The 11,501-nt window shown below is 33.4% G+C and overlaps 1 protein-coding gene across 2 annotated transcripts; it reads left to right on the forward strand.

Annotated features, from left to right (window-relative positions):
* Positions 1-4,333: 4,333 nt before the first annotated feature.
* On the forward strand, positions 4,334-8,371 carry LOC142637709 (uncharacterized). 2 transcript variants are annotated; one of them, XM_075811784.1, is made up of 3 exons: positions 4,334-6,458; positions 6,549-7,343; positions 7,762-8,371. In XM_075811784.1, exons 1-3 carry the CDS (start codon positions 4,532-4,534, stop codon positions 8,211-8,213), a joined length of 3,174 nt encoding a protein of 1,057 aa, XP_075667899.1. In that variant the 5' UTR covers positions 4,334-4,531; the 3' UTR covers positions 8,214-8,371. The 2 variants fall into 2 exon arrangements, with proteins under 2 accessions (XP_075667899.1, XP_075667898.1); XM_075811783.1 differs by having other exon boundaries at positions 4,334-7,343.
* The last annotated feature ends 3,130 nt before the right edge of the window (positions 8,372-11,501 follow it).

The raw sequence follows: 11,501 nt of genomic DNA on the forward strand, positions 1-11,501 counted from the left end.
TCACCCGGAGTTCAAATCTTCAGGAGAAAACTTCATACACATATACACTTAGATTATGCTAAAGTAGAAATTCTATCTTGTATAAATAAATAACTATTAGAGCTTGTTTAGACATCCAATTCTTAATTACGACTTGATTAATTGTATGCTTAACACATTTAATACGGAATATACGTGATTAGCAAATTATTCAATTGAAGCATTCAACAATTGCATGGATGAACAAATTAGTGCAATGCTAAAATGGAAAGGGCGATGGGTAAAAGAATAGCACACTCAAGATAATACGGCGATGCGTTATCAAAGAGGAAAATCGAAGAGCTCGGCATAAAAACCTCTCTGTAGCCCTTCAAGCCAAAATGATCCACTAGTAAATAAATTGGAATACAAGAATACCAAAAAGAACTTCGAGCCTAATCTACTCAAAGTACTTGAACCCTCCAAATTCTAGCTACTAACAGACTTCACGGAGTTTTGTATTCACTAGCTTTACGGATCCCGCAATACTGTTCGATTGCACCACCAAGCCTCACCGGCTTATTTTGGCAAAGACCTAAAGCTTCCCAAGTTTCAAAACACTCTCTACACTCTGAATGAGTGTGAGTTGTATTTAGGTACAAATCTCATCTTAAGGTATAACAATGGGAGAGGGGAGAAGAAGAGACTACAAAGATTTCTTTCTTGAGGATGAGTAGTTCTCTCTAATAAGGTGGGTGTTGTAGAAACCTCTCTCTAAGGCTTTTTTCTAAATAATCTCCTTACAATTTTGTGAGTAATGAGAATATATATAGTATGGGTGAAGGGTATAAAAATCACACTTAAAATCCTAGTTGTCAGTGCATCTCGCGAGTTGGCCAAGTTGCGAAACACCCTAACTCCTTAGCTTCTGGCATGTGCTCCTCATATGACCTTCAACTGCCTTGATCAAATCTTCACTACTTAAGTCTAAACTCATTACAATTAAATCCCACAAAATACAAAGAAATAAATTAATGAAATTATAACACTTTTTGTTATGGAATAAAATTAATATAAACTTTATGTGAAAAACCACAACTTAACATTACCTGAACTGAGAAGTATTCAAGTATATGTACATTATGCAAAGAAATTTTATAAAAGAAACCAAACTTGTGGGACTTATTATTATTATTAAATATTTTAGTTGGATTTGTTTGTTGCAAGGTTCATGCATGGGTAAGGAAATGGGGTTAGTCTAGATGGGAGAATGGACCTATATTATTGTCCCATAGGAAGATAGCTGGCTTACTTTCATGATAAGAAAAAACTTTATCAATGCAAAGATGATTTTGAGACCTCACCATAACAATCTCTATATCTCACAAAATTTTGTGGTGTCTACCGCTTTCCTGATGCTGCTTTGTCCTTTTCACTCCACATGTAATGTATATCATAATAATAATAATATAAAGTTGGATTGTACGTCTGGATGTGAAAGCCTTCGATTTCGTTTTAAAGAAGAATTTGCTATCCAATACTCGATCACACACTACAAAATTTGCTATCAAATACTCAATCACACACTCAAACAGAACTACAACGAACTGAGATTACCGAATAAATTCAGGGAAAAGAACCAAAATCGTCGGGTTATAAGGAATCAGTACAAGTAATTAAGGCATTGTTCATTTCGTTTTATATATATATTTAAAGCTAAAACAAAAAGAAAATCTAATTTAAAACATATATTTAAAGCTAAAACAGAAAGAAAATCTAATTTGATTTTCAATTTTACGCCACATATTAATCTCTTTTTTTTTCTTTTCTTTTTTTTGAGTCAAGTGAGTTATTGTGTTTAAAATCTCAAATGATTATCCATAACTTTGCTCCACAATCCCTAGAAACCTCCAAATTCTCTCTCTCTCTCTCTCTCTCTCTCTCTCTCTCTCTCATACCGTTGATCTCTAAAGGGATTTTTTTATTTTACTTTTATTTTTTACTTTCCTCATGCTTATTTACAAAAATTGTCCATCTTCCCATCAAACACAAACGCCTAACATTTCTCCTTCTTGGATTCAGGAAATGTGATGAGGTGTTTGTGTATAGTTTAGAAACAATGAAAGAGCTGAGTTACTTAGAACACATTGATAGGTGAATAAGTACTTCTGCAAGAACACAATTCCAAAAAACACACAAAGGCTAACAATTCATTCAATTACCAAAACTGATTTACAAAGAGCTTATATTCTACTACTTATACTAATTGTTTGGCATGGAAGCTTCTAGATGGTTGACAAGTTTCTAAATCCTATTGGCAAATGCTTAAGAAATCATCTAACTAAGTAATTAATTACAAGAGAATTATGATATAGGCATATAGCTACACGAAATGCCTTGCATCACTCTCTTACCTTTTTCAAGTGTCAAAGGTCTCTAAAATACTAAAATTCAACTCCATTTTAAATCATAACATTTTACTATTGCTAATAAAATAAGAAATAGTCCCCAAAAACCCAAAACACAACTCAAATCAATTCCGCGCACTTCATCTCTTTTCTTTTTGTTCATTTTAGAAAAATAATATTAATAATATTAAACATATTTTGTACATTGCAAATGTTACTTAGTAGAATAAATTAACTACAACTAGCATCTATCACACCACATCAATGTGCCTTCTTTAACCTGTAACATTAGAAACAAACAAACTCACAAAAGAGGGAATGGGTAAGGGATTTTTATTTTTAATTTATGTTAATCTTCTCATGCTTGGCAGAGTCATTTTGGCTTTTCTAAAAAGTGATCCCCCCCCCCCCCCCAATTTTAGAATTAAAAATTCAAACTTCTAAGTGAATCTTTAGTAATGGCTCTAATGGCCCCCTCATTTAAAAAAAAAAAAAAAATATATATATATATATATATATATATCAATTTAAAAATATATAAATATCAATTTTGGAAGTATTTAAAGTATATGTCTATAAAAATATATAAGTAAATGTTCTTAGTAAAAAAAAAAAAGTTTTAGTTACTATTTTTTTTGGGGGGGGGGAGGGGGAGGGGGGGGGGCAGAACTCGTTTTCATTTGTATTTAGAGGTTATGAATTTAGGATCACAATTTTTTTTTTTTTTTAACTATAAGAGAATATGATATGATTTTTATGGCTAAAAGTTTGGGACATGTTCTACTTTTCCATCTATAAAAAGAAAAAAAAAATCACTTAGGTTTTGTCATTACTATATATTTTTATATTACATTGTATATGTTTTTTTTTTTTTTTGTTACTAATTACATTGTATATGTTAAGATATGAAAATGGAAAATTATTATTAATATATCTTAAATTTATCAATTAATTTGTATGCATTTTATGTTTTCTAAAATTATTTTTATACTCTAATGTGTAATCTTTAATTTATTTATTTTTAAAAATTGATTTACAATAATAAAAAATATTAATTATTATTAATATAATTTAAAGTATAATTAAACATGACTCAATCCAGGAAAAGATTTGGATTGATTTATACAAAACCGCCTTAATAAAATTTTCTTATATAGAAGAAAATAACATATATAATAAGTCATGTTAAAGGTTTTTTTAAGTATAAATATACAAATACAAATCTTTTTTACCATTTTTTTTATATTCTTTTTTATATTCCACAGATTACAACTTGTCATTTTTATTTTTTATTTTTACTTTCCTTTATATATATATATATATGTGTGTGTGTGTGTGTGTGTGTGTGGGTGTATTTTGCGAATTTAAGCATTATTGAATTTCGAGTAATGTAACTTCCAGCATATATAACAGCCAAATGCCATAAAGGAAATCTAGTACAATATTAATGTCATTGGTTCTCTGTCTTACGAGTTATGATAGTTTTCCATGCAGGTCAGCCGATCTTTGTACAGTGAAATCTCTCGAGATCTCATTAAGATACCTGATAAAGAAAGAGTTGAGAAAATCTTGATATAGAAAGCTGTCTTCCATCCTTCACTATCGTATTGTTTTTCCGAGCACATAGTATTCGATCATAATTTAGAATCTGTAGCATGTACTATATGGTATTTCCCAAATATATGCTACACAGTTGGATTTTAGAAGCAAAAAAAAAAAAAAAAAACTCTTTTTTTTTTATACGTCAACGGTGGTACTTAATACTAAATAGTAGTAAATTTGCCAATAATTCAAAAGAAGACAAGCCTCTCACAACCACACTCGTAAAAGTTGCAATCTAGCTAGTTCCCTTCATACCCAAAATACTTAGAAGATTTTATCCATCTATGCATTTAAAACCATAAACTTATCTGTCCGTTGTGTCCTTAGCTGTCTATTTACCTCAAAGCATGTCATTCATAAAGTTTGTGTAAAGGATTATTTCAACTTTCAGAAGTACACACTTTACCATTTCTTCCAGTAAAATTGGATGAAACAACCAACAAAGGCAGTTCAATATCCTGTTGTCTGTCAATTATCATAGAGAAAAGAAACAGAGAAATTTTGAGTGCTGGTTCTGCTCAAGTTAGATGAGTTAGAACAGTGTAGAAGGTGCTAACTTCATCATGTCAAGCAATGCAGTCATTACTTTTATCTTGTTTCTCAACGTCTTTATGTTTCCTGCCATTTCTGCCTTGAACCAAGAAGGTCTCTCTCTCCTTTCATGGCTTTCAGCATTCAATTTATCCTCTTCTGCTACTTTCTTCCATTCATGGGATCCAACTCACAATAATCCATGCAAATGGGATTATATCAAATGCTCCAGACAAGGGTTTGTTTCAGATATAACAATAACCTCCATCAACCTTCATACCAGCTTCCCCACCCAGCTCCTCTCCTTCAACTATCTCACCACCCTTGTCCTTTCAAATGCAAACCTTACGGGAGAAATCCCACCTTCAATAGGCAACTTGTCATCACTGGTGACCTTAGACCTCAGTTCCAATGCTCTATCAGGGAACATCCCAGCTGCAGTTGGAAAATTATCTGAGTTGCAGTTTTTGGCGCTGAATTCAAATTCCTTGCATGGTCAAATTCCAACTGAAATTGGAAATTGCTCTAAGCTTCAAGAGCTTGAGCTGTTTGATAACCAGCTCTCTGGCTGGATTCCTGCAGAAATAAGCAATTTGGTAGGCCTGGAAATCTTTCGTGCAGGCGGAAATCTAGGAATTCATGGCGAAATCCCAATGCTAATATCAAACTGTAAAAGACTAGTTTTTCTTGGTCTTTCAGATACTGGTATTTCGGGGCAGATTCCAAGTGGATTGGGAGAACTTAAGAATCTCAAGACTCTTTCAGTCTACACAGCCAAACTCACAGGTCCAATCCCACCAGAAATTGGTAACTGCTCATCTTTGGAAAAATTGTATCTATATGAAAACCAGCTTTCTGGAAATATTCCTAACGAACTGGGCTTTATGAAAAACCTCAAGAAGGTGTTATTGTGGCAGAACAACCTGCATGGAAGCATTCCAGAAAGTCTTGGAAACAGCTCAAGTTTGACGGTTATTGATTTCTCAATGAATTCCCTCAGTGGTGAGCTTCCTGGGTCTTTTGCAAATTTAGTCACATTGGAGGAGCTTCTTCTGTCTGATAACAACATTTCTGGCCAAATACCATCATATCTCGGCAACTTTTTGGGTCTGCAGCAACTTGAATTGGATAACAACAGATTTTCTGGTGAGATTCCACCTGCCCTGGGGAAACTAAAGGAACTTTCTTTGTTCTTTGCTTGGCAGAATGAGCTTCGTGGAAGCATACCAACTGAGCTAGCCAACTGTGAGAAACTTCAAGCATTGGATCTTTCACACAATTTGCTCACCGGCTCAATTCCAAATGCTCTCTTCAATCTCAATAACTTAACCCAATTGTTGTTGATATCAAATAGAATCTCAGGTGAAATTCCACCTAATATTGGTAACTGCACCAGCTTGATCCGTTTACGGCTGGGATCAAACAACTTCACCGGTCAGATTCCAGCAGAAATTGGGCTCCTGCATAATTTGAGCTTTCTTGAAATGTCAGACAACAAATTCACCGGAGAAATTCCTCCTGAAATTGGCAACTGCAATCAACTAGAAATGGTTGATTTGCATGGAAATGCACTCCAAGGCTTAATCCCCTCATCATTAGAATTCCTTGTTGGTCTTAATGTGCTAGACCTTTCCATGAATGGATTAGCAGGCACCATTCCTGAGAATCTGGGCAAGCTTACATCCTTGAACAAACTGATAATCAGTGGGAACCAGATTACTGGTTTGATTCCCTCATCACTTGGCCTCTGCAGGGGTTTACAGTTGTTGGATATGAGCAGCAACAAAATCACTGGTTCTATTCCAGAAGAACTTGGTCATCTCCAAGAATTAGATATTCTCTTGAATTTGAGTTGGAATTCTCTGACAGGCCCCATTCCAGAGAGCTTCTCTAATCTCTCAAAGCTTGCCAACTTGGATCTGTCTCACAACATGCTGACAGGAAGCCTGAGAGTACTAGGTAATCTTGATAACCTAGTATCTCTGAATGTCTCCTACAATAAATTTTCTGGTTTACTTCCTGATACCAAGTTCTTCCATGATCTCCCAGCCAGTGTGTTTAATGGTAATCCAGAACTCTGCATCAATAGAAATGAGTGCCATATGAATGGAAAACTCCACGGTGTCAATTCTGCCAGAAATCTTATTATCTACGCTCTTCTCAGTATATCTGTAACTGTGTTTATGGTGATTTTTGGGCTATTTTTATTTATAAGAGTTCGTGGAGCCACATTTGAGAAGAATGATGAAGAAGAACATGACTTGGAATGGAATTTCACCCCATTTCAAAAGCTTAACTTTTCCATAAGTGATATTGTCACAAGCCTGTCAGAATCTAATATTGTAGGAAAGGGTTGTTCAGGCATTGTTTATCGAGTTGAGACTCCAGGAAAGCAGGTTATCGCAGTGAAGAAGCTATGGCCAGTTAAAAATTGGGAGCTTCCAGAGAGAGACTTGTTCTCTGCAGAAGTTCAGACTCTTGGATCAATAAGGCACAAAAATATAGTGAGGCTTCTGGGATGTTGCAACAATGGAAAAACTAGATTGCTCTTGTTTGATTACATCTGTAATGGGAGTTTGGCTGGAGTACTCCATGAGAAGAGGCTGTTCTTGGACTGGGATGCAAGGTATAAAATCATACTGGGAGCAGCTCATGGTTTAGCCTATCTTCACCATGACTGCATTCCTCCAATAATTCACCGCGACATTAAAGCAAATAACATCTTGGTGGGCCCACAGTTTGAAGCCTTTTTAGCAGATTTTGGCCTTGCAAAGCTTGTTGAATCTTCAGAATGTTCAAGAGCATCCAATACAGTTGCTGGTTCCTATGGGTACATCGCTCCTGGTGAGTATAAGTGTTACAGGTTCTCTAACTACTGCATCAAATTTCTCATGATTATTAACTAACCAACATTATCAGAAAGTTCTTTTCCTGTAGAAAAGAATTTCTTTTCCAGAAGTCAATTGGTATCAAAATGGACCATTTATACTATAAATGATATTACTCAAATTATATTCAATTCTGGTCATTTATGATGGCTCAAATATACGCCACTCACTTCATATATTTTACAAATTGAAGTTTTTTTTGGAGTCAGCTTCACTATTCTATTCTGAACTAACTGTTCTTAAGTTTGGTTTCACTTTGCCACTAATTGTCTAAATCCTGAAATTCAGTCTATGCTTCCTGCGATGATTTCTTCTTATAACAATGCAAAAGGCAGTCTACTTCAGGCCTAACTATAGCTTGTCAAAAATTGCAGAATATGGATACAGTTTGAAGATCACAGAAAAGAGTGATGTGTACAGCTTTGGCGTGGTACTACTAGAGGTCTTAACTGGGAAGGAACCAACAGATAGCAGGATACCAGAAGGTGCTCACATTGTCACTTGGGTTAACAGGGAAGTTCGAGAAAGAAAAAGAGAATTCACTACAATTCTTGACCAGCAACTAGTTTTACGATCAGGGACACAGATTCAACAGATGATTCAAGTGCTTGGGGTGGCTTTCCTATGTGTGAATGCTTGTCCTGAGGAAAGGCCAACAATGAAAGATGTTGCAGTGATGCTCAAGGAGATCCGGCATGAAAATGAGGATTTTGAAAAACCAAACTTTCTCCGCAATGGGGTAGCAAACAACCCGAAAGCAGCAGTCCACTGTTCTAGTTTCTCAAGATCATCTGAACCTCTAATAAGATCACCTCCATATGCATAACATCCCAAAAATTAGAATCTAGTTCATTGATAATTTGTTCTCAATATTCAAATAACAAAAAACTTTGTATAGCTTGATATTATTATGTAGTAGCAACAGGTTATCACCTATCAAATTGTAATTCTTCATTGCAATTCAACTTTTTTCTCCATTCAGCTTGGATTATACTTCAATCATTCAATTATTACTGCAATTACTGCAGATATGGTATGCATATGTTCCGCCCAACTTCAAGTGCATCTTCATAAGAAATTAAAAATCGTCTTACAAAAGTAACAAAACCCAAAACTTCTTCCCCTAATTCCCACCACCCGACAATGGAAGTGTTGAGAAGCACCCCACACGTAAGAGATTGATTTAATGACACTAAAGTTATGTTCTAAACAAGCACATATGCCACATACAATCTTGACTTCTCAAAAAATGGCTATGATAATTTTTTTTTTTTAAAAGTACATTTATAAAGGACCAAGATGCCTGCATATAATCATTCAAGCAGACCAAAATGCTGTTTACAGCATTGGTCACAGGAAGTAAGATAGTTAAGAAACTACTCTACCAAGAAGCAAATAGCATAGTACCATGGCTCTGCTAGCAATTGCAGCTATCAAGTTGGGGACCAACAAACTGACACATAGCTTTCAAGCCCAATGGATTAGCTGTGGGGTCTGGGCCAATGTAAAGCGATGGCAGTGACAGAATTCTGGAGGGTCTAAGTTGTATGGAACATAAAATTAAAGGGAGTAATTGGACCACCATCCTTTTCAGCTTCCCCAACAATTATTTCTTGTAAAGATAAAAGACAATCACACTCCATGTTCTTGAGAGGATACGTTGCTTTTAGTCATGTGAATCAGACCATCTTAGGCCCACAGATTGTTCATTGTAAACTATCAAACTCTATTGACTAAGAATGCAAGCAACCATCGACTAAAGTAATCATTCATGTGACACTTATTAAGTAATGTTAATTTCAAAAATTACAATTGATAGTTGTTGGGTTCAATCTGGGATCGGCCGGCAATTCTACACATCGTTGTAGCCCTTATGACAATAGACATGTAACAGAAAAAGCATAGACAATGCTAATTTGTTTCAGGTCAAGAGCCTTATGATTTACTGGCATTGGAGAACTAGAGTTCGAATCCCCTCCCATAAAAAGAAATAAATCTGATTATTTCAAGCTTTTTTTTCCCACTCAAAAACAATTTCTATAATGTGATCATATTATTTGTTAATGAAAGAAGGAATATGTACTTGGCATAATTTTACCATCTCAATGTAGTTATCAAAATTAGTGGTGTTGTACTATTGAATATTTAGGATAAACAGTTTATAGTAAAAATTTTAGAAGGTTAAATTTTTTATAGAATAAATTAGAATTTAATTTGATGTGGTTAAAGCCTAGTTAGTGTAATATTTTTAAAACTCTAGGAGGTGACATGTAATTGGCCTATCTACATAAAGTAAAATTGTAATTTACATGAGTTTCAATTAGCTTAGCTGATAAAGTATTTTATCAGCAAATTAAAGATTTGAGATTTGATCCCTGTTACACCAAACACCAATTGATGTCTTCGTTTGATGATAAAGAACAATTATCATGAGCGGATGCTATAGGTTAAAAACTATCTCTAAAAAAAATTGTAATTTACTTTTTATTTTTAAAACTCTAGGAGGTAAAATGTAGTTAGGCCTATTTACATGGAAGTAAATTGTAATTTACTTTTTTTATGCATCAAAGTCTGAAAGAACCTATTATTTTTCATCAATATTAATTCACAAATAACAATCAATAATGTTCTAAGCCTACTAACGTTCTAACTTTTTAAAGCATATTTAAAAAATTAAAAATTAAAAAGTCATAAGTTTTTATAACAGTATTCTAATTTTAACAATCACAATCTGCCTACCAAAAAATAAGTACATCTCTTGAGTCTTGACCATTCATTTAAAAATGACATTATTGTCTACTATAACAAATATACAGATTTAGAATGATTAGATTGATATAAAACGTTTGTATCCAAGTTTAAACAGAAGCATTTTCACAAATGCTAGACAATTCACACGCTAACAAGACCAAATGAGTAATCCACTAAGAAAGCATACAAAAACCAAGTATTATTGAACAAGCAGCCTAAACCTCTTCTCAATTTTCATCTTTACGTCAGATCAGATAAATCATTTGCTCAGTAATTCTAACCCAGAAGTCCATGACAAACATTCAGCCCAGGGAACTTGTTCATGAACTATAAAGGACCAACCTAATGAAGGATCAGCCCCAGTAAAAGATTTGCAAATAAGGTAGATTGCATAAAATATTTGCAAATAATATATGTAAATGACTATAGTCACTTTAAATGAATGGTTTCAAATTTGGTTTTTGAAAATCAATAATTGATATGACAAACGAGTTGGGTATTTGAAATAATTTGATTATGTTATCAATTATAGAGATTCATTGTGTCAATTGAAAAGATAATGAATTATTTAATTTTGATAATTGCAATGTACTAAAAATAAAGACGTGGATCAATTATTGATGAATGACATATCGTCGTCTATTATACCAAAATCTGAAGATAAAAGTCTTCTATGATTGGATTGATATAAAAGTTCGTACCTAAATTTAATACTATTAAGTATTGATGTCTTTTTTGAAATTTTGCCAAATCCTGAAATATCTATTTCAGGATATCATTTGATAGAGTGTGATTAAGATGTTTTAGCACTCCTAAAATAACTTTACCGTGTCTCAAAAGATACCCTTACTGTAAAATTCTTAAAATTTTGAATGTAATTGTGTGGTTTAGATTTTGTCAAGTCATTAGGTATCTAAACAAATATTTATTAGCACCAGATTTTATTAATGAATAATTAGGATTCCAAGAACCCTACATAGAGTTACCTTGAGAATTTTAATCAATATCGATCCATGTAAAATATGCAAATTGATTATTCTAGAATACTCATTTTTAGTAGGAAAAAGAAAAAGTAGTTTTTTAGCCTCTTTGTATACTTATTATAATTTTGTTATATTTATTTCATTTTAAAAAGAAGTTATTGAAATTTAGTCATTATGAAAAACTATTGAAAATAGACAACTAATGTTTTTAACTTTTAGTCTTTCCCATAGATTTTTACTAGAGCTTGTATTTGAGTTCATGATAAATTTGAGAAATCTAAGATATTTTGGATTGGTTTTCGGTGAGTTGAAAGCAGGATTAATTTGGACAAACACTTGGCAAACAAGTAGAATGAATTTGAAAAATAATTTAGAACGTT

This window comes from Castanea sativa, chromosome 1, assembly GCF_040712315.1.
Source record: "Castanea sativa cultivar Marrone di Chiusa Pesio chromosome 1, ASM4071231v1".
Classification (NCBI taxonomy): domain Eukaryota; kingdom Viridiplantae; phylum Streptophyta; class Magnoliopsida; order Fagales; family Fagaceae; genus Castanea; species Castanea sativa.

Coding starts and splice junctions, on each gene's coding strand:
- LOC142637709 (XM_075811783.1), top strand. CDS start 4,532: ATGTCAAGCAATGCAGTCATTACTTTTATCTTGTTTCTCAACGTCTTT. Junction 7,344..7,761: donor CTATGGGTACATCGCTCCTG/GTGAGTATAAGT, acceptor CAAAAATTGCAG/AATATGGATACAGTTTGAAG.